Here is a 19887-nt window from a genome sequence, read left to right on the forward strand (position 1 = left end):
AACAACAATGATATTAACTTAATGCTTTGGAAAAACAAATGGACAATCGGAATTTTGAACAATGTTCGTTGAGGAGATTGGTTATGTAAATCCAGGATTGTCCCGGCTAAACCGGGACATCTGGAAGCCCTACTCAGGAGGTGAATCTGTAGCTTTGAATTCAATAGGAATATGATAATGAGGTTATATAAGCCCTTACGTTTAGCTGTAGATACGAGATATCGTACATTGTAGATAGGAGACGACTATTCTTTCAGATTGCATGGGATTACGTACTTTTTCACTGAACCACATAAAACAAATGAAGACATTTTGAAACGTTTAAAGTGTTATGTTTGTTCTTAAGCAACATCTGCAAAGAGTTTTGTCTTACCTTTGACAAGAAGCTGAGCAGTGTGATTCACAGCGGCTGCAGAGTTACTGGCTACACACGTGTATTGGCCACTGTGCTGGGCTGAAATTTTCTTGAAAACTAAGATGCTAAAAAATTCATCCACTTTTTCTTCCACTTGAAGCATTGGAGACAGTTGAGCGCCATCCTTCAGCCATGAGAAGTGAATAGGAAGATCTCCAGAAGTTATGCTGCATGTCACCTGAGCACGGCCTCCCTCGCGAAGATTAGATGAAAACGAAAAAGGTTCCATTACGGGAGGACCTATAGGATTACCACCACAGAAAACAAAATTAATTGCATTTATTTATTAACAAAATACATACAGAATAAATATGTTAATAATAGTAGTAAAATATATAATCTTAAAAAGCCTTTGAACGTGTGAGATCTTTCTGCTATCACAATAATGATTCCGTCTGGCCAGATATAGATATCATCAGTAATATATATAAAATTTCAGAGATCGCGAATAAAATTGTTAATTTTTAAGCATAAATACTTAAAAAGCAGGCAACAGAAATAAAAATTTAAACCAAATTAAACATATATTTAAAAAGATATTTTTACTGCTTTCATTAGGGGTGATTAGGTAATGTTTCTACAACAAAACTGTGATTCAATGACATTCAATTGGAAAAAAAATATGCTCTCAATTTTGTATTTAAGACGAAAATTCAGATTTTAAATTTATGGGAAGTTCAGGGAGTATGTAAGTTCCTTCAGGAAGTTAAAATTCAATAACATGATAACTGTTATATTTGTTACGAAGAGTGAATTTTAAGATTTTGTTTTGGCCATACTGCTCAATGACGCTTGCTCTGGTGATAACTCAAGATGACATCCATACAAGAAAAAACGCAGAGTGTGTTATGATTAGCGGAGTCAAAATCTTGCTTTTTCGTAAGGAGAAAGTTCCAAACAACGCGTGGGAAACCGCCACCAACATAGATAAGTATCGAGAGATGGTATGAAAAGTTTGAAGAGTTTAAGGCATAGAGAACTGTGTTAAATTTGTCTTGCAGTGGAAGACCAAGAAATGAAATGAAATGAAATCTTTAAGTTTTACGTCCTACGGTTTTGCGGCTGGACTAAGGAGACAGTGATGATGAGAAATAAATGCAACAATGGAATGAAGAAATTGGGGGAAACGGGATAACCCCGGGAAAATCCATGCACACACCACAAAGCTCACTTGGCGCGAGCTGGGATGGAACCAACGACCTCATGCACCAGAGCTGAACGCACTACCACTGAGCCCCCGAGGCCCCCGGAAGACCAAGAATGATTTACGATGTAGTGCAGGAGGGTCTGGAACGGAATCCAATGGAATTGTTTAACGAGGATCCTTTGATCTAGGAAAACCGAAATCAATGTTACACCAGATCGTGCGAGAGAAGGTGAAGGGCGCCCTAAGAGTTAAAGTTTGTACACAATATGGCAGACGAAGATTCTCATGAAATTTTTTGACTCAATGGTTACCCGTTTAGAAGGTGATGGTTATGGTCTATCTCGAATTCTATTCTTCAAGCTCAAGTTTTATATTTCGGGGAAAGTGAACAGGTCCAACTGCCAAATTTGAGAGGTTGAAAATTTATATGAGTTCGAGGTGAATATGTTAAATTATCCCGAAGTCAATGCATTGTGTGCGATTTCAATAGCTCACATTAATAGTCCATTTTTCTTCAAGGAAGACATGGTAAATGACTACAACTATCTGAAGGTGATACAGACAATTCTTGTGCCAGAATTTTAAAGATTAGGTATTATTAATGAGATTCACGTGTAACAAGATGGACACCGGCACATGTTGTTCTTGAGGATTGACGGATCGCCCGAACAAGAACCAGACCTTGGCCTGAAAGATCACCAAACTTGCCAACTTGGTAACTACTGGTTTTGGGGTCATTAAAGATCTAGTTGTATGCACAGAAACCACGTAGTCCGGACGACCTAAAGGACAAAATAAGTGAAGTGATTCCTAACGCCCCGGGCGAGCACCTAGGCACACAATTCTCAGTTTCAGAAAAAGATTATAACAGTGTTTGGACGTGAATGATGTACATTTGGAAATTTAGCGATGAATCTTAACAAAGACAAAAAAAAAAAAAAAACCTTTGAACTTTTCTGTGAGTACACTCAAAATTTTGTGTTGTTTTGTCTTGATAAATTAAAAAGTTTCCAAGTTACTGAGTTTTAGCTTTCTCCATGACTAAAAATTTCGTGTTGAATATGAAAATACAATGAATTATTAATACATCTAATCAATATGTTAGTTAATTATACAGACTTCTCAGACTTCTCAACATGTTAATCTATTATATAAAGAAGTGAGCTTCTTAAAACTATAGGTAGTTTGAATATCTGACTCAGAAGGAATATTGATTGACGTGAGCAAGTGTCTATCTGAACAATGAAGTCATACTCTCACAGTTTTTGTAAATTTTCAGTTTTTCATATACTATACCTTTGTGATGCACAGAGGAAAAACATTGGTCACCTTACCTCTACTTTAGCTACATTAGGGTAAGTGAGCTGGAACATACCCTCGAGCAGAATGTACAGACAATGCAAGACATTGTGCAAGGAACAAATTATACATATTATCAATGTTATTTTTTTAAAACGCATCCTTCATTAGGAGCAGACCATACTAAATGAATGAATTCTTTAAGTTTAACGTCCCACGATTATGCCGGTTAGGCTAAAGGAGACGGTGATAATGAGAAATGAGTGAAATGGTGGAATGAAGAAAGTGGGAGGAAACGGGAGAATCCCGAGAAAACCCACGAGCACGGTGTTTGTCCACTACAAAGTCCACACGGTGCGAGCTGGGGTCGAACCAGGGACCCCAAGCACCGGAGGTGCAGACCATACGAGTCTCAATGGTTGGAGAAATGTAAGACCTAACACTTCAGATTTCGGCACAGATGATGTAGTCAGCAGCATCACACTCTGATTGCATTTAACCCTCAGGTTTTTCCAGGTAACGTTTCACATAGACTATGTGAGAATCTGACTTCATTGGAACGCACATAGAAGCAGAGAATAAATCCCACAGGTACCATTTCACATAAACTAGGTGAAAATTTCTGACCTCATTAGAACACGCATAGGAGAGAATAAATTACCCCAGGTACCATTTCACACAGATTAAGTGAACATGTGACCTGTATTGAAACGAGGATAGAAGGAAAGAATAATTTTCCTCACCAGGTATTGAAACTGGGACGACCGTTTGTAGGTAGGCGCCGCCGCGGCTCTTAAATGGATTTACTTCCGCCTAGTTTCAGCAACGTGGCAAAAACCTTGATAAGTAGTGACATTATTAAGGTATTACATTATATATTATTGGTACATCGTATGTCGTACGAAGTTTTTTCTATCAATTAATATGTTAATAGTAAAGGTAAACGACGCCATCTCTCCTTTCCATTCCGGAGACCATAAGAGGCTTGAAGGGTTGGGTGGAGTTAAGGCTCCACACTTTCCAGCCGTCACCACACATACGAGATAGTGGTAGTCAACACACCACGTTTCGGCTGCCGTTCCTCAGATTTTCCAGATACACATTTTGCAAAGGCTAACAAGGAACCCTAGGTATCTATCAGAGCTCGATTTTCATGAAACTTTGTATATAGAGAGAGTACCTTGGGAAACTCGCACAGCCAAAATTGTAGCTGCAGAGTCCAAGACGTTGGGACACTAGGGCCCGAGAAAGGTCAAAAGTGGAACGTCAGTATATGAAGGACATGGTGAGAAAATGGACGTTTTTCTTTAAAACTAATCATTGTAGCGACACGAAATGAGCATACATCGATACGAGATGGTCGATATGGTCAGTTAAAAGTTATGAAAAGAATACCCTCCATCTTGAAAGAGGCCATGTTGAAACTGGTGCGATTGGTGTAAATAAGAAGAGGATCATCCGATGCATTAATTTGAACGTAAATAGCCACTAAAACCTGTTGGTGAAGTCTGTTGTGGGATTACATTATTCCTGTGCTTCTGGTAGAGTGGTTTAGGTACAAGATAAGCAAAGTGTATCGCATGGCACTCAAGCAGATACAGAGTATGGAGCGCTATAGGTGGACCGATATGACCAGTGGCGTATTTAGGGGGGGACTTCCGGGCTTAAACCTCCCCAAAATCTTACTATAGTAAAGTATATGAAATATCTTGCAGAAATTACACATTTTCAGGCAAAGCCCCCCCCCGAAAGTTAGCAAAGCCCTCCCCGAAATAAAATCGTAAATACGTCACTGGATATGACGTTCTGATTTCTGTTCGAATTCATTTAAGTCTAATAAAAAGTTAAAAGTTAATGTCAACCATGACATTATTATGAAGATTGAATCCGTTATATCAGCACATCCACAACAATTACATGTTGACTGTGACACAAATGATGTAGTGCTAAAATTATATTTCGCTCGGTTTTCTAGTTCCACTGATCCCACTCATAACGCTCCATAATCTGCATCTGCTCGAGTGTCATAAGATACACTTTGCTCATTTGAACCTAAACCACTCTAGCAGAAGCACAGGGATAATGTAATCCCACGACAGACTTTACCAACAGGTTTTTGTGGCTATTTATGTTCAAATTAATGCATCGGATGACCCTCTTCTCATTTACACCAATCGCACCAGTTTCAACATGGCCTCTTTTAAGATGGCGGATATTCTTTTCATAACTTTTAACTGATCATATCAACCATCTCGTATCGATGTATGCTCATTTCGTGTCGCTACAATGATTAGTTTTAAAGAAAAATGTGCATTTTCTCACCATATCCTTAATATACTGACGTTCCACTTTTGATCTTTCTCGGGCCCTAGTGTCCCAACGTCTTGGACTCTGCAGCTACAATTTTGGCTGTGCGAGTTTCCCGAGGTACTCTCTCTATATACAAAGTTTCATGAAAATCGGGCTCTGATAGATACCTAGGGTTCCTTGTAAGTGAACTGAGCCGCAACGGAACGAGAAATAATCGGAGATCGCCGAGTTGGTAAGTACATGCTTTACTGTGGCTCTAATATTACAATATGAATTGCTAATAATGCACACGTAAAATTGCATGTAAAACAGGTCTGAATTTTATTCCGAATTTCCATTGCTAGATTTACAATTGATGAGTCAAGTAATAACGCCACTTCTAGTAGGAACGAAAGTGCAAAATTCCAAGGATTGAAGTTTCGATTCGAAACAGAGTGGTGGCGAAGTAGAGAAAGTATAGACAGGTCTGGCATTCACAGAATTCTATCAAGAGGTTTCCAGCACCAAAGCTATCATTTCAGGAGACATATGCCTTTTGTACATACAGTATATTTAGAAATTCGATGACCATACTCTAGGAGTTTATTTCTTACATGAAATGATAGAAAGAAGGTTTTAATAAACATGGGTCGAAAAATGTATCGTTTGAGAGTTATGAACCACCGAAAATGCGAAACATCATGTTTTCAAACGTCTTCGCTTGAAACTTATTGCAAGCTGTTCAAGGAATTAAAAAGGAGACAGTATTCATTCTATCTAAATATCCATGTTTAGTCCAAGTCGATGAGTGATTTTCGTGCTCATTGTTCCGGGTTCGACTGCCAGAGAAAACTTACTTTGAATACAGCCTCGAGCAGTGGTCTGAATCCCATGTTTACAGTATAACTCCTCTCATTTAGCTTTCATGTTCAAAAGCAATGTTAAACTCCGATTAACAAAAAATCAGATTACTACTACTGTGGCATTAATGATTACATTTATATGATATTACTTACGTTTAATTTCAACAACCATTTCTCTCCGAACAATTTCACCATTTCTTCCAGTCACAGAGCAGAGATATGAACCACTGTCATGTTCATCGTCAACTTGTGCGATCACCAGAGAACCATTTCCATAGACTTTATGCCGAAGATCAACTGGAAGTTCTTGTCCATTTCTCTCCCATTTGATTGAACTAACGGGGTAACCTGAGTACGGACAAAGAAGAGTCACATCTGTTCCTGCTACTACAGTCAAACTGGGCACCGGCCGGATATACGGCGAACCTGCAATCGGAAAAGAACAATAAGTATTGCTGATTGTTGAAAGAGTTACTGCTTATGGTAATGATGGAAGTGGCCACGGTTAGATAAATTTTTAATTACCCTGTCCTTCAAAACCAGTGCATTTTTTAGAGAGAAATATTGACTTTAAGTTGTTAATTAAATAATCTAGGGTCTATATTCACTAAGGAATTTAAAGTCGATCAAAAATTAGGGAATTTGTGTTATTCAGTTCAAAATCTTTTGTCGTCCCGATTCTGTCGAGAAATTTGAAACTTAAAATATATAACACGATAATTATGTCTGTTGTCCTGTATGGTTGCGAAATATGGTCGCTTACTTTGAGGGATAAACATAGACTGAAAATATTTGGGAACAAGACAGGCCGGTAGCCAGCCCAAAAATTTAGGGGGGGCGGCTGAAGTTAGGGGGGGCAGACCCAAAAACATTATAGTCCATCACCATATTATAGCTCATTTGCAAGCCTACAGTGAAAATTTTATAGGGGCCCGCAAAAATTTAGGGGGGCCCGGTTCCCCTAGACCCCCCGTGGATACGGGCCTGGAACAAGATCCTGAGACGAACATTTGGACCCAAGAGGAATGAGTGTGGGGATTGACGGAAACTCCATAATGAGGAACTGCATAATTTATACCGTTTACCAAATATTATTAGGATCATCAAGTCTAAGAGGCTCAGGTGGGCAGGTCATGTAGCCAGAATGCAAGAAAGTAGGAACGTTTTCAAAGTTTTAACCGAAAGTCCAATCAGAAAACATCCATTAGGAAGACCTAGGCACAGATGGGAGGACAATATTAAGATGGATCTTGCAGAAATAGGAATACAAGGTAGAAACTGGATCCAGTTGGTTAAGGACAGAAGTCAATGGAGAGCTTTTGTGAATCAGGCATTGTACCTCCGGGTCCCATTAGCCATAGATTTAGTTAGTTACTTAGCTACTGCTTCATTACTATTAATCCCAGTATCATGGTTTATACATCATTCTCTTTATACTTTCAAATGGTACCATGCGAATATGTGCATGATGCACTAGAGAAGAAAAATTTCCTTCCAAAACACTTAAAAAAAATTGGCGCTCCTGTAGAGGTTCCGGCTACAGGTATTCGACTATGATCTACCTTGAAATATACCATGGTATATACATAATGCATATGCCAAGTTTCATTGCAATATCTAGAATAATTACCAGGGGACAATATTTCTCATTCCTGTTTGACAATGCTTCAACAATAAGTGCATCTTCGTTTCAAGGCTAAGCTTGAAGTGTCATAAATCCTCTGTATCTCCGAACGCAAATCACTTAAAATTCATTTCGTTATATCGTTGTACCATCTAGATATGAGACAAAAAATCACCTTAAAGTAAGCGTATAGTTTTCAGGGTATGATAACATAGCCACACACAAAAAATTTAAAAAGTTCTGTACAGTGGAACCCAAGGTATGGATTTAAGCTGTAATTTCTTTTTACGCCGAATCCAAATTTCGAAGCCCCAGGACAATTGATCGTGTCAATTTTGTTTTATAGGCGAAACACGCGTATGTCCTCCCTTTCCAAAGTCGCCTGAAGTTTTTCACCCATAAAAAATTGATACGGTCAGTCATACTGGGATTTCGAAATTTGGATTCGGCGTAATAAAATACATCGAATTTACACTCTGGGGTCAGCTGCACAGATTTTTAATTGTTTTTATGTGGCTTTGATTATAATTGATAATATATGTGCGTAGCAATGCATGTCCGCCACTTTAGGTTTTTCTAATTCGAGGACGTGGTATGCAATGAAACTATTGTTAAACGTATCTATTCATGGGGCGAGAAAAAATCATTTGAAAGTTAGGACATAAAAGATGATAATTACGCAATCATGAGTAAAAGGTAATTTAAAAAAAAATATTTACCTGAAAACAACCAGTGTAATTATACAGACAAGCACGGGTAAAAGGGGATCTGAAAAGGTTAGGGGACGGTAGGTAGCGGAATGACGTCAAGCCGTCCCCCCCTGCATATTTTTGCCCATTGTAATTTTTTAGGAATTGGCGAGACGCCGTACATATTTTTTGGAGGTGGGAGTACGGCGTCCCCCCGCATTCCCCTCACTTTTACCCCCTGCAGACAGGTATTAATAAACATATGCTCATTCGAGTAAGCTATATTCTAATTAATTATCCTAGTAAAGAACCGGAAGTTTGTTAACAAAAAATTGTATATGACAATTGCGTATTTACGATTTTGTTTCGGGAGGGGCTTTGCTAACTTTCGTGGGGAGATCTTTGCCTGGAAATGTGAAAATTCTGCAAGATATTTCATTTACTTTACTATACTAAGTAAGATTTCGGGGAGGGCTTATGCCCGGAAGCCACCCGCCTAAATACGCCACTGGTATATGATCAAGTAATATTTTTAGTATGATCACTCGAGGAATTTTGTCCTCATGATCAGTAGTATCTGAAATATAGGCTAAGATTTACACAATAATTTTGAGATCATTTATTTGGTACGGAGGAGGATGTTATAATGTGGTTTATCCAACAATGCACATTTCCACTTTTTATTAGTATGCTTGGTCTACAAAGTACTTTAGGGCAAGCTCATGCGCTGATTCTGACTAGTCGAAATTTGCGGTTGAATTTCGGATGCTTAAGAAAAAAAAAATCAACGACATAAAAGCATAGTGATTTGATGGTATAGAGCTAATTTGTGGTATGAAATTCGTCGTAGATTCAATAAGGAATGCATTCAGGGGGAACACAAGCAAATTTACCCAGAAGAAAACATTTTCCCAAGTTTAAAAAAATCTCTGAATTTAATACTAGAACGCAAAAAGTTAAGATGATAATCGTGTTCATAAATTTTCTGTGAATTCTTCAGTACTATTATCTAACTACCTTACACATTGACAATATTATTTCACTGTCGTTTTCTTTTGCAAATGGAACATACTTGTAAATTCTTATTATACTAGTCTATGAAAAGTATTTAACAGATATAATTGGTAGAGTTTGGTAAGTAGAGAAAACGTACAGATCGACTGAAATGTTTTAAGCACAAGAGTTAACATTTAAATCAGCAAATAAACATATTTGATAGTACAGCATCGATAACAAATTAGTACCAGTTGGCTGACTACTGAATTAAACGAAATTTCTAGTTTCACATCCCACTTTTATACCCTGTAGACTGAGTGAGAAGGGTGATTGATGAAAGTGAATGTTTATAAAATAATAATTGGTGAAATATAATAAGCTATAAGTGATGGATTTTATTAATGCGGATTATTGCTACCGATACGACAAAGTAAAGATGAAAAGCGCAGATATGGGTGCTTTCCAGTTTGCAGAAGCTGACGTCCCAAGAAATGCACGAAACCTAGGATGATAATGATTATCCTAGTACGATAAAAAGAAAACATAAAAAGGGTGAAAATGATAGAATTGATGGAGAAATGGAAGTTGTATAGAACTTTTAGAGACTCACATATTTGTAATCTTGTGTACAAATTGTATAAAGCATCTTTTATAATAAAACAGGTGAGGGAAATCCCGTGTATCGTTAGTGTATCGAATATGAATATTACAGTATTGTAATTCCACTAAAGTTATGGACATGATGAGTAGCTTCTCTGCAAGAAGTCAATTATAATTAGATGTTTCATTCACATTTTCAGAAGTAATACTTGGAAGTCCCATCGGTAATAATTTAAATGTTATCGCTACAAGTTAAGAGAAGAAATCCTATTTAACATACTGGTTCTTGTATTTCTCCCTCAAGGGCTGTGACTGGATACTACCAATAATATACGGTAGATAATGAGAACATAACTCTAGCCTTATATATGAAAAATATCAAAGAAATTTAATGATTGATTTGATAGTGGTAACGGGTTTTTAAAATGTCGACAAATATTATACGTACCGTATACATTAAGTCGGGCGGAATGGCCGACACGCCCCATGGTGTTGACAGCTGAACATCGGTAAAGCCCTCCATCTTCAACTCGAACGTTAGATATATTAACATGGCTGATCACGTCACCAGTAATATCCACGTATTGTCCAATTGCATATCTAAGGAAAGAAACAGACAAAAAATTTATACGTGGACTGTATATATTTGTTACATTCAATAAAGTAACTGAATTTCCTAGCATTATAAACTTTCGAGGTTCGTATGACTTCTTTTTTACTTGGGTGATAGTGTATATGGTTAATACTACATCATTAACACTGTAGTTATCCTTACTATTCTATATCAGAATTCGATATTTCGGAATTAAACAATATCCAACTAGCCAAATGATTAGTGCCCATGCTCCTGGGTTGACTTTCCTTAAAGGCACAAAACTTTTCATGTTGACCATGATGCGATTAGGGAGGCCCCTTAGTTTTTGTACGTTGTAGAAAGTCCAAACTAATGGGGATATAGGAACTGATATATTGAGCACACATCTCACTATTATAATTGCTTCGTTCAGAATTGGTAAAGTCAAAATCATTCTCCGTACGATCCCTTACTCCAATCTTTCATAGAGTTACCTCATGGCTAATAGTTAACTTATGTGTCTTGACGCGCAAGAGTCTAGTTCGATTAGCAGTGGGTGATTCGGATTCCATATTAAGATTTAGATGCACGTCTTATATAATCTTCGTGCTAAAATAGATGTTAAACTCTAAACCAACCATCTACTCTTTCATATCCTGGTTACGGCGATCATGTTCAGGATTTCACTCAATACATTGAACATACGTCAACATTCGACTTGCTAGTTAAGATAAGGCAAACAAATAGCACAAAATACAGAGAAAAGTAATTGGTTGAAGAGAAGGTATATCTATTTCGCAGCGATCTCGCGCATGTTAATTTCAATGGGAATCGAGCTCTCTAACCCGAGTCGGGAGATTGCTTGAGGTAGAGTCTACTACACTGTTACCAATTAGTAGGATAGATAATCGCCTGTTTTATGGGTCGGTATTCTTATGACTGATGCCTAGCCTGTAGTTGAACTAAAGATGGACGCTAAACTAAAACTAAAACTAAAACTAAAAGACTTCAAAACGCTTTTCTCAATTTGCAGTTGAGGTACTCCGTACATTAATAGACACTATGACTGATGTAGACCAGGCCGAATCCGCGGTCAATGTCATTTGTCAGACAAAACACCTCCTTCGGCGGGGTCAGTATCAAGCAGTAGATGCTTGTGATAGTCCGCCTACCTCAAGGTACCTATTCTGTCTTTTGCTTTCGACTTGAAAATGTATAATCTTATGCTTTCACTACACAGCCATTCACTATTTTGTTTTGTGATGTTAAAAACTTCATTCAGTAGATCATAATGTCTTCGTTTGATATGTTTATCATAGATGTGAGCACTTTATTCAGTTTTGCTTCTACGATTTGAATTCATACATTTGGGACATTTAATTTTTTACCATAAACTTTTTATTTCTTTCGCAATCTTGTCTACATATCCTTTTCTTCCTTTGATGGATGCTTCAAGGAACGAACAATGATCAACAGATTGGATGTTTGATGAAAGATATCGCAATTTGGATCCCACGCATCAGAAGGAAACGTTCTGCCACCGAGCCACCGTACCACATCATTTGAGGTATGTCACAGAATAGAAAAGGTTGACAAATACCGCATTAGCCAGTTAAAGACGATTGGTCTAGAAAATGATTTAAATTTAGTAATGGATCATAGTTAAGGGAGAAAGTAAGTGTTGTCGATTTATTAAGTAAAGTCAGAACGCATGGGGGACAGGTGGGGGAGGGAAAAGGATGATCAGTTGTTTTAAGCAGATAGCCTTTAGGGTCATGATTTAAGTTCGCGAATATGGAGACATGTTTCCAGTTTTACATGAATGGTGCAAAGTAAGTGTGTATATTTTCTCAAGAGTTTAACATAAATTCATAGGAAGATTGTGGTGTCAAATGCTCAAAAACTGATGTGTATGAGTTAGCTGATTATCGAAAGTAGCGTTGTGTGTAGTTTACTATCAGTCTGGAAACTTTCGGCCAAGGTATACGGATTCAATATTCCATTCGACCAGCGAACAACGTAATTGAAAGTAAATTTAAAGCTGTTGAGTAATACCGCGAAGACAGGGTCGGATTTAGGAGGGGTGCACCAGTACACGTACACCGCCCCTATGTTGTAAATATATAATATCTAAAATGAGAAGCTAGCAGTGAAAAAACAACATTTTCCGAAACTTTCTGCCATTATGGTTCGTTTGGGGCTTAAAAGAAAGCAGAGCTTTGCAAAAGCAATAGTTTAAGTCAATTTTCTGAAAGTTGAGAAAAAAAGGATTCACCATGCAAAACAATATAACATTTGTCAACTAGGGAAGAAAAAAGAGGCCAGAAGGAGAGAACATTTTCCCCTGCATATCACTTGCGACCCTTTTTAAAATACTCCCCTCTGTTCTAAGTACCAGTGTTGTCAGGTGCAAAAAATATTGTCACATGTGACTTTGAAGAGTGTCAGTGTGATTGGTGGTTATTGGTGCACCAGCTCAGAAAATTCTGGATCCGACCCTGCGTGAAGATATCTGGAATGTCAGACCATTAATAACTAGATCATTAATATAGAGTAGGCCAGACACAGGAGTTTGGATCTGAGATAGAACAATATTAATGGCGACAGCGAACAGTGTTACACTGAGAACACAGGTTTGGTGGGACACCGTTTTTCTGTAGAAAACGCTCTGAGAGACTAGTGCCCACCACATAACAAACCATTTGGAGTAACGGCCCATTTGTGAGCCTAAGTCTGCACCAGCATAGGGGTGTTTGATAAGGCTGAGGACCTATCGAACTTCGGGAGTGAAAATTTATCGAGTTGTCATCGGTTACTCGAAACCGTTCGAGTATTTGAAATTATCGAAATTTCGAGAATTATCGAAGTTTCGGGTATTATCGACATTTTGAGTATTATCGAAGTTTCGGGTATTATCGAAATTTCGAGTATTATCGAAGTTTCGGGTATTATCGAAAGTTCGAGTATTATCGACATTTCGAGTATTATCGAAGTTTCAGATATTATCGACATTTCGAGTATTATAGAAGTTTCGGGTATTATCGACATTTCGAGTATTATCGAAGTTTCGGGTATTATCGAAATTTCGAGTATCATCGAAGTTTCGGGTATTATCGAAAGTTCGAGTATTATCGACATTTCGAGTATTATCGAAGTTTCAGATATTATCGACATTTCGAGTATTATAGAAGTTTCGGGTATTATCGACATTTCGAGTATTATCGAAGTTTCGGGTATTATCGAAAGTTCGAGTATTATCGACATTTCGAGTATTATCGAAGTTTCAGATGTTATCGACATTTCGAGTATTATAGAAGTTTCGGGTATTATCAACATTTCGAGTATTAACGAAGTTTTGGGTATTATCAAAAGTAGTGATGGACACTTCGGTTTCTTCACCTCTCCAATGATGTCTTCTTGCAGCCAAACTAATCAAACAACTTTTTTCATCTGATAAGTTATTGCAAAGTTGTATTTCTTGAAATCATATGTAAAATTATTTTTCTGCCTGCCCCGTTATTGGCGCAATCGGCAAAGTGACTATTAGTAGACTAATGGTGTCTTGGGTTCCAATTCCATTCGGGTGATGCATGTTTTCTCTTCCTCTTTCTCTGTTCTGACAGACTGCTTAAAAATTGTACAGATCTTAAGAAAAATTTTTTTCTTCACTTCATTGCTAAGGAGAGTTTTTAATATGAACACCCTGCATATATGTAATACATATTACATACAACTATGATAACCTCGAATGCATTGTTTCTTTCGAACACTCCGATAACCTCAAACTTTTCAAAATATTCAAGCGACTCGACAAATGCGATCATATTGATATATTTCTGTATTTGCTGCTTTCAAACAATTCGAGACTCTCGAACAGTTCGAGTGTCTCGAAGTTGTCTAATGTTTCTTACATTTCGAGTGCCTTAAACACTTCGAGAGTCCCGAACATTTCGGGACTCTCGAACATTTCGGGAGTCTCGATCATTTCGAGAGTCTCAAATATTTCGGGAGTCTCGGTCATTTCGAGAGTCTCGAACATTTCGAGAGTCTCTATCATTTCGGGAGTCTCGAAAGTTCGATAATTCGATAAAATTAAAATTCTTTATCGATGAAACGGTTTTGAAATTTTATCGAATTGTTATCGATTACTCGATTATTGGAACAGCCCTACACCAGCACCATCCGCTAGTGACCGGCTGAACCACCTCCAGCCTAGCACGGGCGAGCACGTGATCAGCACGCTACGACGCCCTATGCTTAACAGACGCATCAGGAGTCCTAGTGGCCGTCACGTCTTGTTTTCGCGTGACTCCTCAGTTTGCCTTTACGACGCTGGGTAGACGCCGAAAATTAGGAAGCACAGGACAGGAATCGAACCCAGGACCACGCGGACATGAGTCCAACATTGTAGCCACTAGATTACGGTATCCCATACTAGCGCCCGTAGCATCTTGAAAGAACGATCACACTGGACTTGATAAAAACTAGGACGAATGGCACAAATCCACCTCTGTCACAGACAGTGGCGGATCTAGGCCAGGGCCGGGGGCCTAGGCCCTCCCAACAGTTTTTTCAGTGACAAAATAATTTAAACTATTATTTATATTTTTTTTTGACAGTTTATATATACCTATCATAGTCTGGGCACTGGCTGCCCCCCTAGTTTTTACCTTCTAGATCCGCCACTGGTCACAGAAAGACGTCCATTGTCCATCTTCTACCAAGTCTCCCACAACTACTCCCAAGTTCGGTTGCAGTATTCGCAGATGAGAGAGCATGCGAGAACATGTAGAGGAAAAGATGAACGATAGGCATGATAAACGAAGCCGCACTCCCTTCTCAACGATGACAGTTTGTTATATGAAGGGCGACCTAGCAGATTGTACGCACCATTAATTATTTGTCTTCTCCACTACGATAACACACATCCCTAAACACTGACGTACATACTGCACTTCTGACTGAAGAACGACGAAGTTTACTGTTTTGAACCTGAAACTACTCAGAAAAAAGATTCTTGTTCAATGTGACTTAAGTACCATTGAATGAATGAATCACTGAGAAGATACCTGTAACAACTTCCTATGACTTTTTCCTTGTTCCTATTCAACTGTTCAGCAAGCTTTAGAAGCTGAATCCCGACAAAGAAGCGGATGTTCTTTAAAATTTATATATACCATCACTATTACTAGTAGTAATATTATTTCCTTAGGTTACACAAAGCCTGTTGAGTCGCAATGTCCCAAAGATAATCTGAAGAACCTTCACGAATGTTCTTTTTTTTTTTTTAATTAAGTAGCAATTTCTTTTGAGAAAAAAATAGAGATTCTTTTGAATTAAATTTCTTAGAATTTTTCTCTCTGTCTCTTCGTATTTGCATTTTCGTTTCAATGGTTCTTTTGAAAGACTTTTCAGAACGAGAAGGAAGTGAAAAGTGATAGAATCTGAGGAGATTTCAGCTTTTCGCTTTGAAAAGGAAGGAAATATTGCAATGGAGACTGTTTTTTAGATGACTTTTTTACTTTATTTTTTAAAAAAAAAATATTCATTATTTTCTCCTTCCTTGATTATCTTCTCACTTTTCACCTTTAGACTTCTTTATTTTTTGATATCAATGAGGTCAGAGCAAATCTACAAAGAATATCACTTCAGAATCTTTATTTAAGGAAAAATGGTCTCCGTTTTGGACTTCTGCAAGAGTCAACATTGAAGCGAGAATTTATCTGTTTGTCTGTTTCGCTATTAGTATAGTATCGTAAAATTTATTCAAGTTTAATGTAACTTAGCATGTGCCTTGTTTAAGATCTAATAGCTTGTTGCTTTAAGATGGAAACTCCTAAATAATTAGGGATAAAAGGGTAAAAAAATTTAGCCAAACTGAAAGTTTGTCTGTAAGAATAATATATCAACGATATCAACGCATTCATGAAATATTACATATATATTATATTACATATATACATTGCATATTTTAAAAGTATCTCTGATTATTTCTAGTTCTAGTTTTGAAATCAGTCGAGAATCACTGTTGAATATATCCCATCGACAACCGCGGTGGCTCGGTGGTAGAGCGTGCATATGATCTTTGGTTCGATCCCAGGTCGCGCCAAGTGAACTTTGTTGTCAACAAACACCGTGTGCGTGAGTTTTCTTGGGGCTCTCCCATTTTCCTCCCACTTTCTTTATTCTACTATTTCCTTCATTTCCTATCATCACCGTCTCCTTTAGCCTAGCCGCTATAAACGTGGGACGTAGAACTTAAAGAGAAGAGATCCCATCGAAATATGATAGATATGGTTCCGCATGCATTCCGTTTGCGTGGTTTTATTTCAGTTCAACAATCCTTGTTAACACAATCTATATGAGACGAGATATCTTTGACTGGGACATATTTTGAAACACATGTGATTACATGTGATATTCGACTAAATTTGTTTTCAAAATAAAACAACTTTTTAAATATATAAAAAAAAATCAAATTTCCAATTCCTTTTCACTTTGCTCCTATTTATTCAAAATGCATTATAACAGGATCATAGTATTCCATACTATGGTACTTTGAATATGTAGTGTCCTGTTCATTTCATTTGCCTCATTACTGTCGTAAAGGTATCCAAAATTTATTCGTGAAAAGATGTTTGTGATACTGCGATCTCCTTAGTTTGGATAAATCTAGAATTGTAACTTTTCGTTTAATATGTACATGAAATAACCTGAAGTAGTGATATTTGAAGAAATCTTACAGTTTTACGTCCCATAGTTATGCCGGATAGGCTAAAGGAGACGGTGATGATAAGATATGAATGAAATTATGGAATGAAGATAGTGGAGGAAACGAGGTAAACACCGACAAAATTAAAGCACACAGTGTTTGTCCAGCACAAAGCTCAGTTGACGCGAGCTGGGATCGAACAAAGAACCCCATGCACCAGAGGTAAATACTCTACCGCTAACCACCGCGGCCCCTATTGAAGAAAAATATCAGGCTGGTGTAATAATACAACAATAGTAAGGTCGTTTTATCCATATATGGTAGTGAATTGCAGATGTCCCCAGAAACGCTGCGTTTGCCCCAGTATTATATCGTACACATCACACATGAAGCTGACGCTTATCTACAATCTAGAAGAGAGTAAAGGTATCTGTGATCATCATGCCTTCAAATACGCATAAGTTTTTGGAGGGCTACATATTAGTACTTTCCGACATGGATTGCAGCTTACCCAAATAAGAAAGAAAGAAAAAAAGAAAAAGTGGAAAGATAAGAGGACAGATGCTGCAATCCATCGTGATGTGCATCCACTGTTTAAGGACAGTACGCCGGCCAAGAGCCGAAGAAATAATCAGCTCCGCATCACACTCGAGGCGTCATTTCTAAAGTACTTCAATATGTGATCAAAAAGAATCCACCACACAATGTGAAATTGTAGCACATGTTCGATGGTCACCATGAACTTGTAATTGGATCATCCGACAGAAGTTGGGTCTAAAAATGGCGCACAAACGTCAGGTCGATACTTTAACATTAATGCGTACCACTTAACAAAGAGTGGCATGCAAACGTCTGTTTGTGCACTGCTAAGGGGTGATAAATGACATTATGCCATCACTCTAGATGAGACGTGAGCCCATTTGACCAAGTCAAAGTAGATGGGTGTGATTTACTGTCAATTGAAGGGAACACACAAAGTAGATTCACATTGCAAAGTTTCATCAAAGGGTTTCTAGTAGTTGTGTGTTTCTGTACCAAGGAGAAGCATGTATACACTGAGTGGAGGAGGTAAATGTGCTGTGTAAATGTAATGTTATGGTACAGTAGCGTAGCCAGGATGTGTGTTTGGGGGGGGGGCCCAAGTGCTGTTATAGGTACATATAGAAAAATTAGAAACAAAAAAATATATAAATATAAAAATATATAAAAAATTACAAACATCAAAGTACCAAAGTACATTGTCGGGCCTCTTTGGGGGGGGCGGCCCCTCCGCCCCCCCTTCCCTACGCCACTGGTAAATGTTGTTTACTACACACAGCACGTCTTCGATCTCATATGCCACCAATATTTCCCTGCTTTGTGCAGGCTGCAATAACGTCACCGAAGTCCACATCAACCAAGACAATGCCGTCAGTCACAGTGAAAACAATGGTGGCCTACATGGCTTGTAACATGAAACAGGCATCAAGGCATCCCATTTAGACACATCTATGTTAAATCGTCAGATGCATCACCCATGTAGAAACATCAAGCCACAACATTTGAGAGGCTCTTGGAAAGTATGAAGGTTAAGTGGGCTTAACTGGATCAGGCTGTGGTGAATATAATCCTCATTCAGTGAAAGCTCCGATATCGTGCAAATTGTGGATCGCTAGGACCATCATACTGAACATGATCGGTGGTAGAAAATGGATTTTACAACCTAGGGCAGATGGGTGAGATTCACTACTATAAAGATGAAGCGACAGTCTGTAATTGCAGTTTTTGTTAGTTTAAACTGTGATGCTTGTTTAGGAGAAACTTTTATTTAACATGGTGACGTATTACATAATTTTAAAGTTCATTCTACTTATTATTGGATTTGGTTTTGTTATAAGTGTTTGTTTTAGGCTGTCTAAGTAATGATGGGAAGAGCGCGAATTCGAGCAATTTTATTGTAGGAGTTCAAATTGGGAAGTAGAGCTGCAGAAACTATTCGCAATATCAACCAAACATTTAGCCAGGGTTTGTAGTAGATGTGTGAACATAGAGCTCAACATGGTTCCAAAACTTTCGTCGAGAGAGCCTTGAAGATAAGAAGGGTCACGTACGTCCTGTCATTGAGAATGAGAAAGGGAGAGTCATTATTGAAGTAGACGCACGGAAAATATCTAGACCAGTGGTTCTCAACCTAATTCCTATCACGATCCCCATTTTGTCATACCCTCTTGCCAGCGACCATTTTATAACTTTTGGTTTGTACTAAGCTTGTGTGGGATTTTTAATATACCTATCGCGGAGATCTCAGCATATACATCTATTTTTATAATAGTAGAATTCATTTCTTGTATATAGTAGATACAGCAACTTCCCTAAAAGCGAATGGATTAAAACCAAATTTGGTCAGTTCATTCATATTACAAATATCGAATTCGATCTATCACACTGTTTCAAAATGAATACCATTGGCAGGAGTGTCTTTTTTATGATAAGCATTAAAACAAAGAGAAGAAATCTCTTATCAGTTGAAAATGACTTGATAATGTGCGTCACGAAGATTGAACTGGATATTGTCGCATTAGTGAAATCACACCATGCTCAGGTATCTCATTAGCTTTCAATTTTAATTGTATTTCAATATCCAGGTTTTGTTGCATTTGTATTTTTCTGGTATTTCAATATGCAGTTCTCATTAGTTTC

At 37.8% G+C, this 19887-nt stretch overlaps 1 protein-coding gene across 1 annotated transcript in view; it reads right to left on the reverse strand.

Annotated features, from left to right (window-relative positions):
• LOC145690710 (cell adhesion molecule Dscam1-like) overlaps positions 1-19887 on the reverse strand; it is a 934280-nt gene that overhangs the window by 107357 nt on the left and 807036 nt on the right. Inside the window, exons 11-13 of the mRNA XM_081765878.1 lie at positions 10371-10522; positions 6167-6439; positions 374-655 (exon numbers count right to left, since the gene is read on the reverse strand). Coding sequence (XP_081622004.1) covers positions 374-655; positions 6167-6439; positions 10371-10522 — 707 coding nt within the window. The remainder of the gene's footprint in view (positions 1-373; positions 656-6166; positions 6440-10370; positions 10523-19887) is intronic.

This window comes from Thermobia domestica, chromosome 7, assembly GCF_964235325.1.
Source record: "Thermobia domestica chromosome 7, izTheDome1.hap1.1, whole genome shotgun sequence".
NCBI lineage: Eukaryota > Metazoa > Arthropoda > Insecta > Zygentoma > Lepismatidae > Thermobia > Thermobia domestica.